Source organism: Sinocyclocheilus grahami, unplaced genomic scaffold, assembly GCF_001515645.1.
Source record: "Sinocyclocheilus grahami isolate Dianchi unplaced genomic scaffold, SAMN03320097.WGS_v1.1 scaffold278.1, whole genome shotgun sequence".
Lineage (NCBI taxonomy): Eukaryota > Metazoa > Chordata > Actinopteri > Cypriniformes > Cyprinidae > Sinocyclocheilus > Sinocyclocheilus grahami.
In genome coordinates, this window is record NW_015505457.1 from 414,956 (window position 1) to 441,584 (window position 26,629).

The 26,629-nt window shown below is 36.9% G+C and overlaps 1 protein-coding gene across 1 annotated transcript in view; it reads left to right on the forward strand.

The window, feature by feature from the left end:
• zdhhc8b (zinc finger DHHC-type palmitoyltransferase 8b) overlaps positions 1-26,629 on the forward strand; it is an 80,076-nt gene that overhangs the window by 42,957 nt on the left and 10,490 nt on the right. The window contains exons 2-4 of the mRNA XM_016291915.1: positions 25,044-25,165; positions 25,311-25,468; positions 25,566-25,738. Coding sequence (XP_016147401.1) covers positions 25,044-25,165; positions 25,311-25,468; positions 25,566-25,738 — 453 coding nt within the window. The remainder of the gene's footprint in view (positions 1-25,043; positions 25,166-25,310; positions 25,469-25,565; positions 25,739-26,629) is intronic.

Genomic DNA, 26,629 nt, shown 5'->3' on the forward strand with positions numbered 1-26,629 from the left:
GTACTGTGACATACTGAAGCAGAGCATGATCCCCTCCCTTCGGAGACTGGGACGCAGGGCAGTATTCCAACATAATAACAACCCCAATCACACCTCCAAGATGACCACTGCCTTGCTTAAGAAGCTGAGGGTAAAGGTGATGGATTGGCGCATCATATCTCCACACCTAAACCCTATTGAGCATCTGTGGAGGAGCGCACGGTCTCTAACATCCACCAGCTCCGTGATGTCTCATTTCTTCAGTGTTGTCACATGATATAATAAAATATTTACAAAAATGTGAGGGGTGTACTCATATATACTTATATATATATATAATTGTTTAAATAAATGTTCAGATCCTTTTCTTGACTTTACAGACTATCGTGATAAATGAAAGAATGAAAAATGTAATTACATAAATAAATAATAATTAAATAGAAATAAAGGAAAACATTTATTTATTTATAATATTAAATATTTAAATGGGTCAAATAAAACATGTCAGGTTCATAATATATATATATATATATATATTGTAGCGAATTTAGCTCACAACAGGATATATAAGTAAAGAAGCCATGGTTTAAATAAACAAACAAACAACATTTTATTTATTTATTTATTTATTTGCAATCCTTTTCTTGACTTTAAGAACTGCATGTGATTATTTGATTACATATTTTTTACACAATTAAATTTTAAAACAAAACAAAATAACCGCTTTTATTACTGCGATAATGGTCACCACCTGCTAAATTATCAGTGAATCTAATGAGATCATCATACTGTTGAAATGTTTAGACTATTTCAGACTATTTCACATACTCTTCTTTTTCTTTAGTGGAGATCACATAATAAGCATGTATGCTAGTATTCCCTTACGAACACAGCCAAATGTTTTTTGACATCAAGCAGAGCACGTTGATACTCATGTTTCAACTGAGCAGTCATGTAAAATACCTCTGGGCAGTTCTCAAAGTCATTTGTGACCCTTATCGTGTGTTAACTAAACACAAGTGCTCTGTGTAAACAAAGCCAAGTGACTTATGCATGCTCAACCTTCACAGAGCAATCATGACATAAATACAGCATTTAAGAAACTCAATCTAAGATTCCAAAGTCACTTAATTTGTTGAGTTGATGATTAATTGTGTTAAGACTTGTGCCTTTATTTCCTTTGACGTAAACCACAGTGAGAGACAGTAAGTAATCTGTGAGTGAGTAAAGACAGAAAGCAAAGAATGAAAATGGTAGGCCCAGAGCCCAGTATGAAATATGAAGCGTGCTAAATTCTCTGTATGTTATCTGTCATAACATGAAGTTACAGTTTATGTCGAATCCATTTGGGTGACAAAATGCAAATATGAAAACTTTACATACTGTTATGTTAAATTCTCCAGCAATACAACCCATTGCAAGGACAATTTATGGTATGAATAGTATAGACTAGCTAATGTATTATGAAGGCTTTTAATATATTTGAATGGCATGCAGCTTTTTCTGTACTCCACTGCTTGTCATTCCCAAAAATGGACCGATTTTGTTCGCATAGGGAGAGTGGTCCCATGGGAAGGCATGACTCACAAAACTTAAATATAAAACTGGGTGTAGTGCCTTAATAGTGCTCGGCTCTGAGAACAGCACACATTAGACTTTAATGGAAGTGAGGGAGAATTTTGTGTGTTTTTATGTACACTCCTCTGCCTATCGATTTATGAAAATAGCACTTGGTCCTCTTTAAAATCTACAACAATAAACTTTTTTAGCTTGTGTCTTAAAAGTGGCTTGTATTTTTTGCATCACTTTTTTTGGTAAAACCTTGTTCTGAATGTCTAAGGTGTTCAGTTCTTGAGACAGGAATATTCCATCTTTAAAAATAAGTGCATTTGTTGCATACAAAAATGCACATAAAATGCAACCTTTGTTTGTCCCATAGACATTTTTTTTTAGTTATTATGAATTTTAATTGTATTATTATTTATTTTGCAAATTTGAATTTTTTTTTTATTTGAGCAACATCAAGTCAGTTTGCTCATGTTTTAATTACCTTCTAAATATTAATGAATAAATAATTGTTTCATTAATATAATTTATATTATATTAAATTTAATTTTAAAATATAAGCCAGTTTGCTTATGTTTTAATTACCATTTTTGAACATTAATGAATAAGTTGTTATATTTTAATATTATAATATATTTTATGTTCTAAAATTATACTATATTATGATAATTATAAGTTTGGTGTCCTGAAATGTGATCATGAGCACAAATGTGACATTATTTATTTGCTTTGACTTAGAGCTGCAGCAAATGTGAATGTTTGGTTTGTTCAATTCTGGAAGGTGTTCTGTGATGCTAAAAGAATTAGCTGTGGCTGTTGACTCTTGATCTCCATTTCATGTTTCTCACATGGATGGCTGCTTTTTTATTTAATAAAACTGATGCTGCTATTATAGAGCAGCAATTCTGTGTATTTCTGGTCATACTTTATAGGTGAGCATTCAGAGATGCTTAATCTCAGGTTTTAACTCAATCCTTTCAAACAGGCCTCTACAGTGTACTGTGATATATATAAGGTAGAAAGTGTCTATATATTTTTAAATAAATTAACCTGCATGGCTTTAGACTCGACTTTAAACAAGGACCCACTCACAACCCTGCTGCGTTTGTTATAATGGCATCAAGAAGTCAAGGTGATATTTATTTTTCTGCACTCATTTCCCAACACACTAAATATAACCCCTCGCAGCTCTAAATCACAACCAATAATAACAGTGCTAATTGTTTCAGCCGCTGACCCCTCCGATGTCTTCTTACCGCAAGTCTTATTTAGAAAAAAATGGTAGAATAAAGAGTTGTGGGTGTTTTTGTCCCTTTTTTTCACAGGGAAGGCTATCTGGCTTTTAGCTTCCTACCTGCTGCTGGCTCTTGCTTGTCATAGTTTCCACTGTAGGAGGAACGCTGCTTCACTCAAAAGAGCCCCATTCATGCTAAACCTTTCGAGACGGAGATAGAGAGAGTTTGTGTTAGCCGTTCAGGCTTTACTTTGGGAGCTGAGGTAGCCTGTAGATAAGAAGAGTGTTGAAATGCAGCGTTGTGAGATGAAATGAACGATTGAATGCTCACAGTGAGGGACATTTTCCCATTGAAATCTGAATTCTAAAGAACTGTTGCAAAGTAAATCTCATGATTGTTTCATGTCGAGGTCATATAGTTCTTTTATGGGCCTGTTATATTTTAGATTAGAGGTGTATGAGCTGAGCAGCAGCAGTTCTGTTTCAGGTTGTGATATGTTGTATCAGTGTTGAATAATTGTTGATTTGATGCTTTCCTAACTAATGGAATGGAATGCAGGGAGTTAACATTTTTAAGAGAAAATATTTTGCATGTTGTCGTCAAAATGAAGAGCTCTGTTTTTGAATTAAATTTTTGAATTAAATTTAATCTATCTATTGTTCTATCGTTCGTTCTATTGTTCTATCGTTCCATCTATCTATGTTCTATCTATCTATCTATCTATCTATCTATCTATCTATCTATCTATCTATCTATCTATCTATCTATCTATCTATCTATCTATCTATCTATCTATCTATCTGTCTGTCTGTCTGTCTGTCTATCTAGCTATCTATTATTCTATCGTTTGTTCTATCGTTCGTTCTATCATTCTATTGTTCGTTCTATCGTTCTATCATTCTATCTATCTATCTATCTATCTATCTATCTATCTATCTATCTATCCCCTCGCAGCTCTAAATCACAACCAATAATAACAGTGCTAATTGTTTCAGCCGCTGACCCCTCCGATGTCTTCTTACCGCAAGTCTTATTTAGAAAAAAATGGTAGAATAAAGAGTTGTGGGTGTTTTTGTCCCTTTTTTTCACAGGGAAGGCTATCTGGCTTTTAGCTTCCTACCTGCTGCTGGCTCTTGCTTGTCATAGTTTCCACTGTAGGAGGAACGCTGCTTCACTCAAAAGAGCCCCATTCATGCTAAACCTTTCGAGACGGAGATAGAGAGAGTTTGTGTTAGCCGTTCAGGCTTTACTTTGGGAGCTGAGGTAGCCTGTAGATAAGAAGAGTGTTGAAATGCAGCGTTGTGAGATGAAATGAACGATTGAATGCTCACAGTGAGGGACATTTTCCCATTGAAATCTGAATTCTAAAGAACTGTTGCAAAGTAAATCTCATGATTGTTTCATGTCGAGGTCATATAGTTCTTTTATGGGCCTGTTATATTTTAGATTAGAGGTGTATGAGCTGAGCAGCAGCAGTTCTGTTTCAGGTTGTGATATGTTGTATCAGTGTTGAATAATTGTTGATTTGATGCTTTCCTAACTAATGGAATGGAATGCAGGGAGTTAACATTTTTAAGAGAAAATATTTTGCATATTGTCGTCAAAATGAAGAGCTCTGTTTTTGAATTAAATTTTTGAATTTAATTTAATCTATCTATTGTTCTATCGTTCGTTCTATTGTTCTATCGTTCCATCTATCTATGTTCTATCTATCTATCTATCTATCTATCTATCTATCTATCTATCTGTCTGTCTGTCTATCTGTCTATCTATCTAGCTATCTATTATTCTATCGTTTGTTCTATCGTTCTTTCTATCTTTCTATTGTTCGTTCTATCGTTCTATCATTCTATCTATCTATCTATCTATCTATCTATCTATCTATCTATCTATCTATCGTTTCTATCTATCGTTCGTTCTATCTATCGCTCTATCTATCGTTCGTTCATTATATCATTCGTTCTATCTATTGTTCGTTCTATCATTCTATCGTTCTATCTATCATCCTATCTATCATTCGTTCTATCGCTCTATCTATCGTTCGTTCTATCGTTTGTTCTATCGTTCGTTCTATCTATCGTTCGTTCTATCGTTTGTTCTATCTATCGTTCTATCTATCGTTCTGTTGTTCTATATATCATTCTATCATTCTATCCATAATTCTATCATTCTATCTGTCATTATTTGATTCTATCATTAAATTGTTCTTTCTTCCTTTCTATGTTTCTATGATTCTTTTCTTTATCATTCTATCATTCTATTAATCTATCACTGTGTTCTATCTATCTATCTATCTATCTATCTATCTATCTATCTATCGTTCGTTCTATTGTTTGTTCTATCCATCTATCTATCGTTTTATCGTTCGTTCTATCTAACGTTCTATCTAACGTTCTGTTTGTTCTATCGTTCTATCTATCTATCGTTCGTTCTATCGTTCTTTCGTTCTATCGTTCGTTCTATCTATCTATCTATCGTTCTATCTATCTATAGTTCTATCTATCGTTCGTTCTATCTATCGTTCGTTCTATCTATCTATCTATCGTTCATTCTATTGTTCGTTCTATCCATCTATCTATCGTTTTATCGTTCGTTCTATCGTTCGTTCTATCTAACGTTCTGTTTGTTCTATCGTTCTATCTATCTATCGTTCGTTCTTTCGTTCTATCGTTCGTTCTATCTATCTATCTATCGTTCTATCTATCTATAGTTCTATCTATCGTTCGTTCTATCTATCGTTCATTCTATCTATCGTTCTTTCTATCGTTTGTTCTATCGTTCGTTCTATCGTTTGTTCTATCGTTCGTTCTATCTATCGTTCGTTCTATCTATCGTTCATTCTATCTATCGTTCTTTCTATCGTTCTTTCTATCGTTTGTTCTATCGTTCGTTCTATCGTTTGTTCGTTCTATCGTTTGTTCTATCGTTTGTTCTATCGTTCGTTCTATCTATCGTTCGTTCTATCGTTTGTTCTATCTATCGTTCTATCTATCGTTCTGTTGTTCTATATATCATTCTATCATTCTATCCATAATTCTATCATTCTATCTGTCATTATTTGATTCTATCATTAAATTGTTCTTTCTTCCTTTCTATGATTCTTTCTCTCTTTTCTTTATCATTCTATCATTCTATCAATCTATCACTGTGTTCTATCTATCTATCTATCTATCTATCTATCTGTCGTTCTCTCTTTCTGTTGTTTTTCTCTCTTTCTGTCTTCTCCTCTCAGATTTATGTTCTGTCACTCAGCTGAACATCTGCTGATCTTTGCTAAATATGTCGAGTAATTCTCTAAGTGCGCCAGTCAATCATTTAGCTCTGTTGAAAGAAGAGACGCTAAAGGAAGGGAAGGAGTGGATACTAGTCTCTCGTTGGGCATTATGCTCAGTCACAGGTGCACTGGAGTATTTCCATTTCTATGTATGTCTGCACTATCATGTATGTTTGTATTATGCATGTCTGTACTTTCTTCTGCACTGGAAGCTCCTGTCGCCAAGACAAATCCCTTAAGTGTGTAATCCTACTTGGAAATAAAGCTCTTTCTGACTTCATATTTCTAAAAGCCTAAATTATAAATTGGTCAGTCTTTGGATCGTGTGCATGTGTTCATCGGAATGCCACTGTATTGCTCCTATTGGCATTGGATTGGATTTTACTGGACATGATAATTAAACCATTTTAAAACCCTAATTAAACCCTGATCACTGTATTCATCCGCATGCTGTGTTTCTTCTTCTTTTAATATAGGTTCATTAACACGCTGCATTCTGTCAGCCTTCAAAACATCTCCAACCCTAATCATAATCGCATCATACATGAGTAGCAGTAAAAATGTCCTATTAATTTATGTTCAGCCCATGCTACATTGACTCATTTTTTGGACGAGCATGTGGCATATACTCCCCATCATTGCTCAAACAGAGACAGAACACAGTCACAACACAGGAACAGCTGCTCGCTAGGGTCAGTTAAGAGTCTTTTTCAAGGGCATAATGACTGAGCAAGATTTTAACCCTCGTCTCATTGTTTCAATAGCATGAGTATCCCAGTTATGCCCATATAGACTGTACCATGCTGTTTATATGACTCTGGGTGGAGTTCCTGCATCTGAGTGTATACTAAATATTTCTGCTGAGAGGTCAGAGCTATATGTGCGCAACCTTGCACATTGCATGTGCAGTGACGTCACTACAGTAGTGAAAAAATTCATTTCTGTGGAAAAAAAAAAATGTTTAAAAATGACAGCGTGAGCTGCTGTTGAAAAAGTGCAGAAGAGAACTTTAAAAGAATAACTCACCCAAAAATGTAAATTTTCTAAAAATGTACTCATCCTCAGGCCACCCATGATGTAGATGAGTTTGTTTGTTTAGCACTACATCACTTGTTCACCAGTGGAGTCTAAGAGGAAGATGAGTTTATTTCTTCATCAGAACAGATTTGGAGAAATTTCGTATTTTATCACTTGCTCACCAATGGATCCTCTGCAGTGAATGGGTGCAGTTAGAATGGGAGTCCAAGCAGCTAATTAAAACATAACGTCAAGTTTTTCACTTCACAAGACGATAAGTGATGGACTGGAGTTCTGTGGATTACTTGTCGATTTTTGTGATGTTTTTATCAGCTGTTTGGACTCTCATTCTGACGGCACCCATTCACTGCAGAGGATCCATTGGTGAGCAATTGATAAAATATAAAATTTCTCCTGTTCTAATAAAGAAATAAACTCATTTTACATTTTCATTTTTGGGTTAACCATTCCTTTAAACACTTTGAATGAGGTCATAAGACTAAGCCTCTTTTTTTCTGATGAAAAAATTAGATGATCAGCAGTTTGTGACGTGTTTTGCAAAGTGCGGTTGGATCGGGCCACATGTAGTGTGGGAATTGGGCTGGCAGATTTTCAATGAACAATGCATGTTAGCTCTATTGTGCAGCAGTAATCTGTGCCTCCCATTGTGTCCATGCAGAGGAGGGATTGTTCTCAGAGCTGTAGTCCCACGATCCAAGCAAATCCCTGCATCATCTCCTCCAGCTGTTCCTCGGTATGAATGAGACTCTTATGAGACTCTTATGTACTCATGTAGTAAGAACAGGCATATTGGGAAGATTTTTCAGATGAAAGCTATGATGAAGAATATTGAAAGTGTTATATATAAAGTGTGGTTGGAATTAAAGGGTAATGTACAGGTAGGAATTTGACATATACATTGATTTCAAGCATATCACTGTGTCTTTCAAACTTGGCATTTGAAAGTGAAAGTGACGTGACGTGTAGCCAAGTATGGTGTCCCATACTTGGAATTTGTGCTCTGCATTTAACCCATCCAAGTGCACACACACAGCAGTGAGCTGACCCACACACACCCTGAACACACACCCGGAGCAGTGGGCAGCCATGTACTGCAGTGCCCGGGGAGCAGTTGGGGGTTCGATGCTCATTCATGCTCTGCTCATTCACTCCCTCCACCAACAATCCCTGCCAGTACCGCGACTCGAACCCGCAACCTTTGGATTACTAGTCCGACTCTCTAACCATTAGGCCACGACTGCCCCAAGAAATGTACACCAAATTTAATTTGATAAATTATGCTCACCAAGGCTGCAAATTTTTTTTTTTTTTTAATGCAGTAACACAGTAATATTGTGAATTATTATTACAATTTTAAATAGCTATTTTCTATTTTATTATATTTTAAAATGTTACTAACAGAGTTTGAAAAACATTTATTTTTTTAATAGAATATCATAGAATATGCTCCATGGAGGTAAACGTACTACACTACACTGTAAAAATAAAATAATAAAATCCATAAAAATAGGCACCAATGTACTGTATTAATATGATGAATTTTCTGTATAGATTTTTTTGTGTGTGTGTTTTACCTGTATTTAGAATTTTGCACTTCATTGCGTTGTGTTTTAGGGTTAATGGAAATGGATAAAGTCCTTGCAGTTATTTTAAAGTGTTATTGATAACTGAAAGCAGAAATGAATTAGCACAAATATTATGTGACGTGACATGATGTGATGTGATACCAAGTATGGTGTTCCATACTTGGAATTTGTTCTCTGCATTTAACCTAAGTGCACACACACGTACACACACACACACCATGAACACACACACACAGAGCAGTGGGCAGCCATATTGCTGCGGTGCCCAGGGAGCAGTTGGAGGTTCGGTGCCTTGCTCAAGGGTCTCACTTCAGTCATGGTATTGAAGGTGGAAGAGAACGCTGTACAGTCACTCCCCTCACCTACAATCCCTGCCGGTACCAAGACTCGAACCCACAACCTTTGGGTTAAAAGTCCAACTCTCTAACCACAACTATTAAAAAACAAATATGCAACAGTAAATGAGTGGTGCTCAAAATTTGTGATGCTTTTTTAAGGTTTGTGGCTGCAGATTTATGCCTAACAAATAAGTGTTGCACTGTTGGCTATTTGACACAATTTAGTCTATTTAAACACATTCCACAGAATTCCATGGGGGGGAAAATCTGTGTTAGCCTGAATTTTATATAAACCAATATTTTCCCCATTTTCTCCCATTGTGCTTTGGTTAATGTGCAGACTACTGAAAGTACTGAATTTCCATCAGGGGACTGTTAAAGTTTTACAGCAGGTGAATACTGAAGATTTCAACTCCTGAAACTTTCTATAAAAGCTTTGTCGATCTCCCTCAGATTCTGTGCTGATTTGGCTGTGTACTGTCACTCTACTGTTTCTCTGTCTCTGGAGCTCAGCATTCACTGACATTTCTGCCGACCAAATGGAGAGAATGCGCTCAGATTTGGTGTCCTATTTTTGTGTGCATCTTTGGGGAGGCGTCTCTTTGACACACATCTCAGGATTCCTTGACTCCTTTAACTCTTTTCATGGGAAGATATTACGCTCTCTACTGCCTGTCCCTCTCAGAGGAATACGTCTGCAATTCCATCATCCTGTTTTTATTCCCGTCTTTCTCTCACATTTTATTCCCATTTTTCCCTTGCATTATGTCACTGTGCTCAAGAGTATCCATTTTCCTCTTTGTCTCTCTTTGAGTCTAGGTTGTGTGCAGCTTTGAACACTCTCTGTCTCTGCTGGGGTTTCTCTTGCTCTGAGAGGCTGTGAGGTATTTTGCTCACTCCACAAAGGTTTTTGTGTGTGTGTGTGTGTGTACTGCAGGCAAAACCCTGAAGTTTTACAATTTAAAATTGTAGTATTATTTTATTATTTATAATATACATTTATTATTTATGTATTTTATACATATTCTTGCATTCTTAAATCAGATGAAAAAAATTTGCATAAAATTTTTTTTTTGTTTAGATTTATTTTTTAATGAATGTGGATTGTCCAGCAACCCCAAACTTTTGAACAGTATGACTCCTCATGTTAACCTATCAACTAGTTGTTAACAACCAACTCATTAATTAGAGATTGTTTAGTTTTGGATATTTTGTTTATTCAGCTCCCAGCTTGAACTATGCCAATACATTGTACGTTATTCAAAAACAAGATAATTTACATACAAAATGTTTAAAGTCACAGCAGCAAACTAATTTATGATGGTTACTTCATTATAAATGACCTTGAGGGGAAAAGTTAGATGTTACAAAATCATTTAATAAGCCCATTTTAATAGATTGGTTTTTGCATACTGTTACTTGTGGAGAAAAATTGCTTGCTCATGTCTAAGAGACTTAGGATTTACTTTTAACTAAAGCACCTTCAGAACTGTTGAACTGAAACAAACCCATGAGGAGAGTACGTCTGAGGTATTAATACATCAAAAGAGTGTTTTTATTCCTGAGATTGTATCTCATCCCTCGGCTTTACTAAATTTGGCTCTTAATTATGCTAATATATTATCATTTGTTAAGGGAAAGCACAGCAGTGATTAGTGATTTTCAATACTGCTCTAGCAGTTTCTCTCATATTGCTCACCTGATAAAATGACGATTAGACTGAAATTGTGATTAAAATGTGCTATTTGTGTCTACAATATATTTCGGCTCCAGAATAAATTGCAAGACCTTTTACTACAGTGTCAGAATGTCTCCCATGTGGCATTTAGAAATGTGTTTTATTGCCATTTGACCTCTGACCCAAAACCTGTCGCTGGGAAACTAAAGCTTGGCATTTTTTTTCTGCAGTTATTTCTTCCCTTACAGAGATTCATTTTCATATTCATTTTCATCATGTCTTATTGAACAGCTCTGAGGCTGATCTTTGTGCAGTGGAGAACATTACAGAATGTCAGAATTCAGACAAATTGGATCGAGGCCACTGGAAAGGAGCAATTATGGGAGATTTTGCAGTGCCTACTGTGGGACCAGAGGCAGTTATATATGAGAGTACAGTTTCTGGAAAGATGAAGGTGATTTTATTTATACATATTTCAATAAATGTCAGACTGTCGTCTTTGAGTTTATTGTGCTCAGTTCTCCCTGATTTAAAGTAGTTCACCCAAAATGAAAATTTGCCGAAAATTTGCTCACCCTCAGGATCTAGATGTGGATGAGTTTGTTTCTTCATCAAATATTTTGAGAAATTTAGCATTACATCACTTGCTCACCAGTGAATCCTCTGCAGTGAATGGGTGCCGTCAGAATGAGAGTCCAAAAAGCTGATAAAAATATCACAATAATCCACATGACTCCATCAATTAATGTCTTGAGAAGCAAAAAGCTGTGTGTTTGTAAGAAAGAAATCCATCATTCAGGCGTTTTAACTTTAAAACATTGCTTCTAGCTTAAATATGAGTCTATAATCCATATTAATGCTTCATCCAGTAGACTGTTTTTGCTTGCACGGTGCTTGATATGTGCATATTTATCTCCTGATTTAGATGAGACACATGTTTTTATTGGAGAAAACAATATTATGGATAGAAGACTTGGAAATTGAGCTGTTAATTGATGGACTGGAGTCATGTGGATTACTGTGTGATATTTTTTTCAGCTGTTTAGAGACTCAATCTGACAGCACCCATTCACTGCAGAGAATCACTTGGTGAGCAAGTGATGTAATGCTAAATTAAATCAAAATCTGTTCTGATGAAGAAACAAATTCATCTACATCTTGAATAGCCTGAGGGTGAGTACATTTTCAGCAAACTTTCATTTCCGGGTGAGCTATTCCTTTAATTTGAGTTTACTAATTTCTGAGCTGTTGTGATTGTTCTCGGTGAGATGTCAATCATCCTCATCTAAAGAGAGAGGAGGTTATTTCAGAAGTGCCAGAGTAAACAGTCTATCTTTCTCTCTCCTGTCTTTCAGCATCTCCTGCTGGAACAAAGGCAGTTCCTGCTTTGAGACTGAAGAGATTTCCACTGAGCGGTCATTACTGATTTCCTTCCATTCTTGTATGGGGATATGTCTCAGACACTTCTTAATGAGTAGATTAGATAGATGGAAAGGAAATTTAGGTCCTAGAGAGACAGTGATTATGTTCATTCCTCATCTGTTCCTTCTCTTCTCAGTTTTATTCACTCTCCCTGCAAGAGGCCTGTGTTCAGTCTGCATGCTGCACTAATTGCTGTGGGCGTTTTTTGTGCTATTTGTGACCCTGGACCACAAAACCAGTCTTAAAAGGGTCATATGATTCAATTTTTCCTTTCTCTTTGAAGTGTTACAAGCTCTTGGTGCATAAAGAAGATTGCAAAGACTAAAGTCTCAAATCCAAAGAGATATTCTTAATAAAAGTTAAGAGTCAACCACGCCTACGTAAAACGGCTTGTAAACGGCCAATGTAAAAAGACAGTATAAGTCATTATAATCCGTAATTATGTCCCCACTGGATGCAACAAATGCCTCGTTTATAATGGGTTTTAATGTTTCTGAATCGTCGCTCCGGCCAGACAAGGCATCACAGTATGGTGAGGGGCATAACATTTCCGTCACACGCTTGAGGTATTTGGCCAATCACAACGCAGTGGATAGCTGGCCAATCAGAGCACACCTCGCTTTTCAGACCGATGAACTAAAAATGTACGCGTTTCAGAAAGGCAGGGCATAGAGAAACAATAATGTACAGTATGTGGAAAATAATGTGTTTTTTTTATTTAAACCGCATAAACACATTTCATTACACCAAATACACAAAATAATGTTATTTTTAGCAACATCATATTACCCCTTTAAGTCACTGGGGTATATTTGTAGCAATAACCAAAAATACATTGTATGAGTCAAAATTATAGTTTTTTCTTTTATGCCAAAAATCATTAGGATATTAAGGAAAGATAATGTTCCATGAAGATATTTTGTAAATTTCCTAATATATTAATATATGCACCCTCAGATTCCAGATTTTCAAATAGATGAATCTCGGCCAAATATTGTATATAAACCATACATCAATGGAAACCTTATTTATTCAGCTTTCAGATGATGTATAAATCTCAGTTTCGAAAAATTGACCCTTATGACTGGTTTTGTAGTCCAGGGTCACATTTATGCCTTTGTTATGCATTGATAGGACACCTCACACATTCATGCTTTGTTTATTGAGTATATGGGTTTGTCATGCAAAATCATATCCTGGCAGCATTGATTTAGAGGCAAATTAAAACCAAAACTTCAAAGGAAACTTCCTGTGTCTTGGATGTTCCTTTGATTAAATATGATTATTAATATGTTTGCAAAGGAATATTTCTGAGCATGTTCTGGCAGATATTTACATATGTATGTGGCCTATTTATAATTATTGCTCATACTTGGGGTTACATATTAGGCTTTTTGATAGGAAACAATCATCCAACCACCTAGCAACACAATAAAAAGCTCTCAGTCAGAATTTAGCAACACGCTGTCAAACTCCTACAACACATGGCGAGATTTGCAAGAGCAAGTAGTACTTTTTCTTCATAAAATGCAAAATCTAGTTTTTCATTGTTATGTTCACATTACAAATAACTGCCCTCATCAGTCTGTATGAGAGAGCGCCCCAGAGAAAGATGCACTGCGAAGACCTCGTCACCTTGACGACCATCGGCACGAGACCATGGGAACCAGACAAGTCCTCTGCACAATCTGACATGTGTTGCAGCCTGGAATTAAACCACGGCATGCTGGTTTCGTCAGGCCAGAGGAGAACTGGCCCCTCGGCTGAGCCTGGTTTCTCCCAAGGTTTTTTCTCCATTTCTGTCACCGATGGAGTTTTGGTTCCTTGCCACTGTCGCCTTTGGCTTGCTTAGTTGGGGGACACTTGACTGACTGACTGCATAGACGCTATTGGAAGAGAGCTGAACTGGATGATGACATCACTGAATCATCAATGAACTGACTTTAACAGGAAAAATGACTCTTTTTTTTTGTCCTCTTGCATTATTGGCAAACTTTTTTCCTGTTTGACACTGTAAAGCTGCTTTGACACATTCAGTATTGTATAAAGCGCTATATAAATAAAGGTGACTTGACTTGACTTGACCACGCATTAAGATTATCTGTCTTGCATAATATTCACACTCTCTGAGTCATTCAGGTCAAGGATTTCTGGATTGTTGAATATAATAGTCTTTAGTGCTTGTAAGATCTCCTGTGTAAAATTGACTGCTGTGGTCATGCAGTTTTACCCAGCTAAAGAACATTCTCAGCTAAAGAAAAACATCATTCATCTCTTATTAGTTGCACTTGTTGCGTATATTCATATATGATTTCTGTTCTCTGTCTGTGCTATGTATTGTTCAAGCGTTTTGTCTGTCATTTTATCTTTCTGGTGTTCTGTCTGTCATTTTATCTTTGTATCATTCTATCCATCACCCCATCTGTCTATCGTTCTCTGTCTCTCTGTTGTTCTATCTGTATTTCTATCATTCTGTCTTATTTTTATTGTTCTACCTGTCTATCTATTGTTCTATCTATGTTGTTCGGTCTATCTGTCTGTTGTTTTTTCGTTTAACATTTCATCCATCTATCATCATATGTCTGTTGTTCTATCATTCTATGCATCTATCTGTCTATAGTTCCGACTATCTCTCAATCTCAATCGGTCTATAAGACCTAGCTTTAAACGTTTGTCAAAACATTCACTTTTAAAGTTTGCTTTGACAAATTTAGCTTTTCTAGTTAACAACAAATTATTACATTTACTGACGACTTTTCTTTTTTTATTTGACACTTTCTGCTTTATTCGGTTCTGTTTGCTGTACACATATTATTGCCAAGGAGGCTGGAGAGATGAGAACGCTGGATATAGAGATTTCTTTTTATCTTTGTTATAAGACTTTCCATCTACTGCTTTGTTCATCTCATTCACCATGTCTGTCTCACTGTCCCTCATTCCTCTGTTGGAGTGAATGGATTTGTGTGCTGTAAATAGCAGCACCTGTTCAGCAGAGATTAACAGGAAGCAAAGGGTTATTCTGGGCATAAGGAGGTGTCCTCTGTGTGTGTGTGTGTGTGTGTGTGTGTGTGTGTGTGTTTACTGTAGGTTCTGCTTGGTGTTGAAACAGTATGGGGGTTAGAAGATAAAGATTGGCTGAAAGAGAGATAGAGGCTGCATGTCCCCATAGTATAAAACGAGAACGCACATGTGGGGGAGGTATTGTTGAACATTAAAAAGCTTCATAAAGTGAATGTGGCCAATTACTCACGCCAGATGATGAGCATGTGTTTAAATGTTTGGGTATGGCCATTGATACAGTCCTGATTCGTTCTTGAAATCTAATGCCAGTTTGAGTAATGCTATCTTCTATTTTGGATGCTCTGAGTTTCACACGTTTGTTGTAGCACACTGAAATGCCAGTTTATTTGGCACTTTATTTGGCACACTTGACTTGAGAACCATGTGTGTCTGAACAGGCACATGTGGTGAGCTGTTTTTTTCTGACTTAATTTAACTTTAATTTGTGCCACGCATTAAAGACAGTGAGCCCTGAGTAGGCATTCCAACTTACAGTATAGTTGGAAAGCTCATTGTCCTTCAGCCTTGATTAGTTTTGCAATATGTGCTTATTTGAGAATTTTAGATGCATTTCTAGACTGTTGATGCAAGACGTAGACTGTCATAAAGTTAGAAAAAGAGATTGTATCATACTGCAGATTTTCAGCAACACCTTAGCCTTTCATTACAGGTGCACACAATTGTTCTCTTAGAAAAGTTTTATACACAAATAAATGACTAGTACTTTTGAAAAATAACATCATGCACATAATTTACATGAAAATTCAGCAGAAGTCGCCATATTAGTTCAGACACACACACACACACACACAGTAATAATCAGTTTAATAAGGAACCAGGCCACCAGTCTTTTAAAACACAATTTACCCTATGTTAAATCTGACACTGAGTTTCAATCCGAGCACATGGCCAGCACATTGAGTCTAATTATTTGAATATGTATACATCTATCTCTTGTTCTATTATTCTGTCATTCTATATTGTCTAGTGTTTCCTTTCTACAATTAAGCAATCAAGTCAGATCAAGTTCTACGTTTTTTTTATTTTTTTTATTTTGTGTTCGTAGTTTTAAGCAGGTAGTTCTGATCTGTTGGAGCAGAACCAATCATACAACTTACAGCATTTTCTTTTGCTTCATAATCATATTCACAGACATAAACAATCTCTCTCTCTCCCCCTCTTCCTCCCTCCCTCTGTAGTTCATGATAGATAGATTGTCTGTTGTGAGTTCTGATTGCTAAAGGGAGTTATTGTGTCTCTTTGCAGCCCTCAGCCTGTGAAAGCTCCTCATTGTTCTGATGGTCTCTCTCCCTCCCTCACCCCCTCTGCTTTGATGATGCAGGCCATGACAGGCGATATCTTTCTGCAGTCTTTTTTATTACATACAGAAACATCCAACTGGATTGTCTCATTTAATTTAGGAGCTTGTTTGCGTGTGATCTGTCTGAGCAGACAGACAGGAAGGAAGGTAATATTACCAAGCTGTCACCATGAGTGTGTTTTAACCTTGCAATCTTCTTTAATTCATAGTGCATTTGTACACATTTTTGTTCCTATGTGAAGATAGTATAGTCGACGTTACAGCCATATTTATCAAAGCATGTACTGTTCTGCCACATTTGTGTTCCAGATGCAGTTAACCACAGCGAGTGTCGCGATATCTTGCTGTTTTCCACCGCAGCGAAACGTCCCATGTCAAACATGATAGTAAATCAGTCTCCTGCGCTCTACATGCTCGCAATGATTCTGTTCCCACTATATGTGCTTGTGTGCTGGCATAGTGTGTGTAGATCGGGCCTAATGTGTTTTAATATGCGTGAAGCTATGTTGAGAAAGCAGTGAATCAGAGGGAAAGGAGAAGTTCTGCTAGACCAAAACGTGATTGTGTAACTCGGCGGGAAATGATCCAGGAACAGACCTACTCATGCACTAATCAAAAACACTATGAGAACAGAGCCAAACTGTCTGTATTTAATGTCAGAGCTGTGGCATAGTGGTTAGCACACTCTTGACACATTAAGCTATGGCGCTCATGTAGTATAGGAATGCAACTTTCATAGCATCCCAATGAAAGAAAGGGTTAAAAATTAGTATATAACACCATATGTGTGTGTATTACACACACACACACACACGCACACACACACACATATATATATATATATATATATATATATATATATATATATATATATATACTGTATATATATATACCAAATGAGCACTAAAGTATAATGTCTAAATAGTGTTTGTTATGCAAAATGTGGTGGACACACATCAGTTTTTAGATCAGTGACTTTTGACCTCTTTCATTCTGTTGAACAGGTTTATAGAAATGCTGGTATTTGTCTCCTAGACCTTATCTTATAACAAACACTCAGCTGCATTGAATCTGACACTTAACCGCAGTTGAGTAAACAATGCTTGACGGTTCAGATTCTTCCCCTCTCTCACTTAGGCTCATTCTGTCTGGACTTCCGTTCAGGAAGTGGCTAGAAAATGGTTGAGGACTGTTTTCCAACTACTTGTAACTATTCACCGATATGTTTGAAGATAGATGCATGTGTGTATCTACATATTCGTGTTAGTGTGCAAATGTGTGTAGTTTTAGTAGAGAACACACAATTAAATCGAGTGTCTCTTAAAGTCAAAGAGAAAGGAGGTATTAAGTCCCAGTACTTGGCAGCTACTCCATCTGGGTCATTCTCCAAGCCCATCTAAATGCCTAGGTGTCAGAAGAATGGATGGGGTTTTATTCTTATCTCTGGTGTGTCATGTGTGCTTGCTGAGGATTTTGAAGTGCTGACTACTAAAATCTTTTGAATCAGTGCGTCAGAGAGATTTATTCAGATTTCTTAAGTGACCATTTCTAGCATTTACACCATTGTGCCAGTAGGTGGTGTGAGTATGAGAGTCTATTTTGTGTGTTATGAGGGAGGGACTGAATCATTTACTTAAATGATTTGCTATAAAGCAGTTCATGCTTTAACATTTCCTACACTACCATTCACTACATTTTTTTAATGCTTTTTAAAGAAGTCTCTTGTGTTCACCAAGGCTGCATTTATTTGATTAAAAATACAGTAACAATTGTAATATTGTGAAATACTATTACAATTTTAAATAACAATTTTCTATTTTAATATATTTAATTTCTAAAATGTAATTTATTCCTGTGATGACAAAGCTGAATATCTTTAGCTGAATTGTGTCTAGTGTCAGTTGATCCTTTAAAAATCATTTTAATGTGCTGGTTTCATGCTTATGAAACATTTCTTATGAAACATTTCATAATCTACCCTGATGAAGACCCAGGACATTTATTAAGGATAATATAGTCTTTTATCATTTGAATGTAGTTTTTTGTTTTTTTTAGTGGGATGCTTAAATCAGAACTGACACCAATTAAATTTGCAAGACTTAGAAGAGAAAATGATCAAACACTATAATCTGTAGTTCCTAGTTTCTACATGAATCTGCCCTGCTCTCGATGTTCGGCCTGGTTTTGGCTGTCCGATATTTGCCATGCATGTAACCACAGCAGCTGCAGTCTGGCCTTAAAATACACGTGGTAAGGAATGTGTGTGAGGTTAGCCAACAACTGCCACTCAGATATGCACTGTCAGGACAGAACTTAAATGTAGCAGTGTGTGTGTGTGTGTGTGTGTGTGTGTGTGTGTGTGTGTGTGTGTGTGTGTGTGTGTGTGTGTGTGTGTGTGTTTGAGCGTTTGAGCGGGGGAGTGTGTGTATGCGTGTGAGTGTGTGTGTGCGTGTGAGTGCGCATGTGTGTGTTTGTTGTGAATGAGTGTGTGTGTGTGTGTGTGTGTGTGTGTTTGAGCGGCACACCTGTGGATGTGTATAAACTTGCTTTGAGTCTACAAGGATATTTACAGAGGCTTCTGCGAACAGTGGTGAAGATGTTTGGGGACAGATTCCCTCATGGCTAAATCTGACCCGGTCGTATTTATCTAGCTCTAGATCGCTTAGTGTTCAAGTTCAGCCCTCTGTTTAGCTCAGACCAGTTTAAGCTGCTGTTGTTGGGGGTATTGTACTGTTTTAAGCAGATCTATACGAGGAAAGAGCGGGATGTCATCTCTTCTATTGTCCTTTCAGAGCGTGATTAATAGACCGGCGGGGCTTTGTGACCTTATTTATGGTGCATTCACTCTCATTATTAAATTGTTTAAAGGGCTAGCGGTGAAGATAATCTCTTTGATGTGGATCACATCCAATAATGCCCATCGAGTATCATGTGGTATTGTGCTTGTAGTTTTTTAGACTGATGAGATAATTCTGGGAATAGTTCTCCTGTAAGTTTTGACTTGTGTTCACTGCATTGCGGCTGTATCTGTGGGAGCGTTTCTCCATTCGGGTGTGTTTTGACTGATGCTTTAATCTTAAAATGTGTAGGGGAGATAGGTAGGTTAATATGGGATTGATCTGTGTTTGCGTTTCTCACTGCATCTTGTTCATCTTAGATGGCCTGAGGGTGAGTTCATTTTCAGCAAATTGTAATTTTTGGGTGAACTGTTCCTTTAAACCAGGGGTGCCCAAACTCTGTCCTGGAGGGCCGGTGTCCTGCAGAGTTTAGCTCCAACCCTAATCAAACACACCTGAAGCAGCTAATCAAGGTCTTACTTGGCATACTAGAAACTTCCAGGCAGGTGTGTTGAGGCAAGCTGGAGCTAAACTCTGCAGGGCACCGGCCCTCCAGGACCGAGTTTGGGCACCCCTGCTTTAAACCATAGACCATAAACCGAGAATAGAGATGTGGATTCAACTGTGAAGACTACCTTATCTCTGCAGGCGAAAGATGGCATCCATGCGGTAAATGTGAGGACAAAAATGTCCACAACAAACATATACCAAGCATTAATGTTCCATTTTCAGTACAGAAACACTCTGGATATGATAGGTGGAACTTTTTCCTCTATTCTATCACTTAGATATGTTATTTGTCTAGTCAAATGGGATCTTCATCACTGAAATACATTTATCATCCCAGTGGGATGTGCATCATGGAGGTGTGTATGCTGCATATCAATGATGCCACACAGCTATGGGGGGAAAGGGGGGGGGGGGTGACTTGCTGTCAGATCCCAGCAGAAAAGATGTTTATTAGTGGTGGTTAAGACATCTAGAACAATTACTATTAAGTATGAAAATATTCATTTTAATAATTATCTTTATAAAGCACCACTAATAAACAGATTCTCTGCTAGATATTTAATTAATTAATTAATTAGTTCATTCATTCAATTATTTTTTGTTAAAAATTTCAGATTATTGCTCCATTTATTAAATGACCAGATTTGTTTTCTTTTCTTTCTTTCTTTCTTTCTTTCTTTTTACAACCATAAGTAAATATGAGCATAGTAATTGTGATAATTGTCTTCTCAAGCACCACTAATAAATAGCTTATCTGCTAGATTTATTTATTTAAATGATTAAATAATTATTTAATTATTTAAAAAACTATTATTTGTTGGGGCTGTGATGTCTATATCTCTCTCTTTTTTTCCTGCACAGTTTCTAGCTTGTTTTGTTTTGTTTTGTTTATTTTACAACTGTAAGTTTGTACATATCAGGCGCCACCAATAAGTAGCTTCTCTGCTAGATGTTTTTATTTATTTTTTATCATTTATTTGATCTATATTCTAATTATTGCTGCATCTATTAAATTACTAGAGCTGTTGGGGTTGCGACATCTGTCTGTCTCTTTTTCTGCATGTTTTTTTAGCATTTTTGAATGTATTTTGAATGTTTATCTCGCAGTCAGAGATATGAATTAACTAGCACCGGTTTAATAGCTTTGTGCTCCCTAAAGCTGTTGTTGACAGGGTTGTTCCCTTTATCTATATTGATTTTGTTGGCATATTATAATCCACATGGATAGATGGCTCCTTAGAGTTTCTGCTTCTGGCACAGATATGCTAATGTTTGTAGCAGCTAGGCGTTAGACACACTGCAAGGAATGGCCTAAATTAAACCTAATATACACCCCTCCAGCACAGCCCTTGGGTTGTTAAAATGCCTGTGTAATTTCCACTGAAATAAGGGGCTCATGTATGCAAGAGAGGGGAGTGTGTAAATGCATGATTTAGGATATAGCCTTCTTACACAAGGTTTGCTGGTTTAATCCTTGGAAGGGGCGGCCAATTAAATGTAGAACAGTAGATTTAAGAAATTAAGCACAGATTGTTTCATGAAAGTGTTTTTAGCTATGTTGTTTAAATGCATACTGTAACATTTTGACTCCCCACAATTATGTTCATAGAGCAGATTGATGAATTTGTTGACTTGTTGCTAGGTTCATGTCCAATGAGAGACTCAGAAGCTTTTCTTGCCAATATATGAGAATGGGCCTCCAACATAGTGTGCAACACTTTGTAGAGGGCTTTAATATGAAAATTCCCCTTTCCGCAAAACAAGGTGCATAGAAATTGTTTACTAAATCTGAAAGGGTTCCCCAGAAGAGTTTACATTTACATTCACACATTTGACATATGCTTTTAGGCTTGTTACATCGGAACATTCTCTTGACAGTTAATGTCATTGTCAGGAACTATTTGTTTTAGCGGAAGGATAGCATTTAATTAATTTTGTGATGAGAGGGGCGGGGCCGAGAGCCGTGGGAACGGAGCGAGGCCGGTGGAGGAAATGCTAATGCGCGATACCTGCGCCACTCACCGGTCTCAAGTCCCACGGAGGAGCTCCGGAAGGATAAAAGGAGGAGTGACGACAGTGTTGGACGAGAGAGGACCAGGCCTGGACTTTATTTTGTGTTTTGTGTGCGGCAGTCGTCCATGAGGGGCTGCCGCTTTACTTTCATTTTGTGTTTGTTTGATTATTAAAGTATTTAAACATTCTCCGGTTCCCGCCTCCTTCTTCCCGAACTACGAACGTTGTTACAAATTTATTTTTAAAAAGTAACATATCAATAAATACATTTTTGGATTTAATATTTGTATTGTGTGGTAACTGTTTTATAAAAGCAATAAGATACTCAAGGTGTGCTGTATTGTGAATAAGGCACGACTGAAAGGATTGCAGGCTCTCCGCTTCACGCCGTGCCTAACAACACCCTTCAGCTGTGACTTATTTACAATAAAAGAGGTGCTTTGGTGCTTTTGTTGTGATGGTGATTCATTCAAAGGAGATGAATTAAGAGACTTGAAATTGTTTATAATTATATAATTGGAATTTAACTTTATAAATAACTTTTCTGTTTTAATGCATTTTAAAATGTCATTTATGCCTTTAATGGCAAAGCTGAATTTTCAGCATCATTACTCCAGTCGTCACATGATCCTTCAGAAATCATTCAGATATGCTGATTTGCTGCTCAGGAAACATTTCTTATTCTCAGTGTTAAAATATGTCTATGTGTGGCTAACAAGCCTTTAGTCTGTTCTTGATTTTGATGTGCAAACTAAGAAATAATGTAACCACCTTCACCTAATAAAAATCTCTGAACTGTCATTCAGATGAAGGGCATTTTAAGCCCTGCTGGACTTCATGAATGCAGCCCACTGTCTGTCTCACATAGAGCAAGACGCTTACTGATCAAGAGTTATTGCATTTCACAGGCAGTTTATTTATTCCATAATTTCCCTGACGTTCTTGTTTACCCCCAAGGAGATGTTCATGTGGCTGATAAAACTGGCATTTATTTCTTTGCCCACAGCGTGGATTGATTCTGAGGTCATCAGTTTGTGATTGGATTATACACGAAGGAGTAGTTATTCCATCAGTTTTGCTCTGTTGTGTCTGAGGGGGGTGAATCTGGCCTCTTTATCATTCTCACCTTCCACTTCATTACTACTTTGTATTCTCAGGACTGCCATTGTTAGGTCTCTGATTAAAATGAAGAAAACAACGAACTGAATAGAAAACTGAATGGAATGTATGTATCGAATCACATCAGTGAGATAAAGGTGACAGCCTTCACCTATCCAAGGAGCCTGGCATTCCTCCAGTGCAGAGCAGACGGACTATGAGTTAGTGCTTTTCCCTCAGGGTTCGACAGAATAGTAGCATGATCTACTGCCTGCAGAGAGAGAGAATAGAGGTAGCAGGAGGGGTTAGAGAGTTACGGATCATTCTAGCTTTAAAATCTGATTGGATGAGGTGTGTTCGAAGCTGCTGTGGAATAGCCATTATAACAGTTGCTTGGCAACTATAAATGTCTGCAGTTAGGCTAATGGACTGTATTACTTAAACAATATTTCCAATATTCTAATTGGCACTATAATTACATGTGCTTATTTGTTGAACAGTGCTGTCTGTATCAAATGAATCTGGTCAAATCACTGTAAAGCATTGCCTTGAGTGGCTTGTTGCATCAATATGCAGAAATGTAATCTCGGCCATTCACAAATACTGCTGAAACGTTCTTTGAATAGTTCCATAGTGGTCATACAATGAATGCATTATAAATTGATCTACCTCTAAATGACATGTAGAAACCAAAATAAATGTGCTTGGTCACTTTAGATGTCGATCAAATGGAGTCTTCCTGTCTGGGTGGGCGGTTCTTGGCCAGAAAAAGTCTTGTTCTACAAGACTACAAGAAATGTAATAGACTCCAATAGGGGTTCAAATTTAGAAGTGCATATATATATATATATATATATATATATATATATATATATATTCTCTCTTTCTCTGTAAGCAACTCGCTTGGCTTAATAAAACTTGAGCAGAGCCTAGTCAGAGGGTGTATTATGAGAGGAGCTATGGTAGGACAACTAGTCGTGGATTGGGCACTGGTAGATGCTTTCCTGCATAAGCAGTAGGGTTGGGCCGATAGACGATCCCATCATCCATCGCCGATGGCTGACAGATATCACCATGTTGTGCCAGCATTGTGATTCGCACACCATCTGCGTGCAGCCCAATTTTTGTGACCGCGCAGACGGTCCGCATACAGCAGCTCAGCTCTGTTGAGACAGAGCGAGTCAAGTAGGTGATCCATCGCAATGTTTCACTGTAGACATCATCTAATGGCAATTTGGTAGACATTTCCCAACCCTAAAAGCAGTTTACCCATTAAACATTGCCACACATTGCTTTTGATTTTAACAAATCAGTGTGAAGAAGTGGTCGATCAGTAGCCTATAGGTTTGTTTAATTACCAATGACAATATCTACTGTATGTGTTTATGATATGATAGAATTTAACAAATGCAGGACATATACATAATAAATGTTTATAATAGTTATAATAATAGCAATAACAATAATAGCAACAATAATAATGATAATAATAATAGAAAAATAGTAAATTATCATTTATTATTATTATTAAAACAATAAAATATGTTGCACAAATGACAAGAACAACAATAATATTAGTAATTATACTAATTGAAAAAATACAATATACATTTTATATTTATATATATTATTTAGTTGTCATTTAATTTGTGCAAAACAACATTTTATTTTAATAAAAAAATTTATAAAAATGTAATTTTTTTTTTTTACTGACCCAATGGTAAATCAATATTTCTGTTAATCTGCCAAGCAGGCATTTATCATTTGTATGATTTGTTCATTTATCAGCCAAATGTATCCTAAATTCCTAATGTTTGACTGATTATTCAGTCTGTCACTAGAGTAACTGCACACATTTGATTTTACTATTCTGTCAGTGATCAGCTATAAGGTTCAGAAGTTTTCTGAGGTTTGCATGAATCTCTCTGTTGCAAAAATGTTGCAGGGATGAACATGGATGTTGTTCAGACAAAAAAAAAAAAAGGCTGAACAACTACAGGCTGAAAATGGCTAATTCAGAGCCGGTCTTTTGAGCTTTAGCATTCTAGATGATAATCCTTCTTCTGTTTCTCTCGTACCCTCTCTCAGGTGTCCGTGGTTGACCAAGGCCATCTCCTCTGTTGTGCCTCTATACAATGGCATCGTCTTCCTATTTGTGTTGGCCAACTTCAGCATGGCCACCTTTATGGATCCTGGAGTCTTTCCCAGAGGTATGATCCGGTCATAGTCTAGGTTTCTCAATCCATTCTCTGTTTCAGATGTCTGGAGATCCAACAGTAGGTCCATGAGAAGAATACTCAGAAAATTGAGAGTCGCACACAATATTGATGTGAATGTTGAAATTCTGTTTCCCAGCGGATGAGGATGAAGACAAAGACGATGATTTCCGAGCTCCGCTTTATAAAAACGTGGAGATAAAGGGAATTCAGGTGCGGATGAAGTGGTGTGCCACGTGCCACTTCTACAGACCTCCTCGCTGCTCACACTGCAGCGTGTGTGACAACTGTGTGGAGGTGAGACGCATACAAACACACAGACCAACATTCCTGCGTAATTTAAAATCATCACAATGCCAGCGCTCACACACACATACTTTTCTTTTCACTGTAGGAGTTTGACCACCACTGCCCATGGGTGAACAACTGCATTGGCCGGAGGAATTATCGTTACTTCTTCTTGTTTCTGCTGTCTCTAAGTGTTCACATGGTGGGCGTGTTTTCCTTTGGCCTGCTGTTCGTCTTACACCACCTTGAGAGGCTGAGTGCGCTCCACACCACTGTGACGTATCCTTCCATGAGAAGCAATTCCCTGTTGTGAATAACAAATAGCAACTATGATGAAAGCTCATTTAGTTGTATTTAATGAATGTGTGGCTATACACTACTGTTCAGAAGTAAGATTCTTTTTTTAAAGAAATGGGTAATTTTATTGAGCAAGCATGCATTAAGTGTAATGACAATAAAGACATTTATGTTACAGATGATTTCTATTTCAAATAAATACTTTTCGATAACATCAAAGCAGGGAAAACATCTCACAACAATGAAATAATACATTTTAGTTCTTCAGAAGGTTCAGCCTAAACTAGTTTTTTTTTGTTGTTGTTGTTTTTAAGTATAATTTGAGCTGAAGACAGTGTTTATAATTTTTTTAATTAGCTTTTATTTTTATTTATTTTTAGATTTCATTTTAATTTTACTTAAAGGGGTCATAGGATGCCCATTTTCCACAAGTTGATATGATTCTTTAGGGTCTTAATGAAAAGTCTGTCACATAGTTTGGTTAAAATTTCTCAATGGTAGTGTAAAAAACACCTTTTTTTACCCTGTCAAAAACAGCTCTTTTCAGAGTAAGCCGTTTTTGTAGCATTTTCCTTTAAATGTTAATGAGGTCTGCTGCCCCCGCCCCTCTCTTCCGAGCTGCATTGTGAAACTTGCTAATTAGCACATTATTAGGAAAGGCGATTTGCAAAGATTCATTACAAAACATTATACTCACTTCTGTAGATGAGGCTGTATCATGAATGATTCGCGCGAACAGAGATGCATTTATGTAGATCGGGAGCGCATTCCCTTCAGAAACAAACGTAATCCACTGCGAGTTCAGCGGCTCAGATGTCAGGAGTAAATGACGACTGCTATGTTCATTATTACATCCAACAACAGAACACCTCA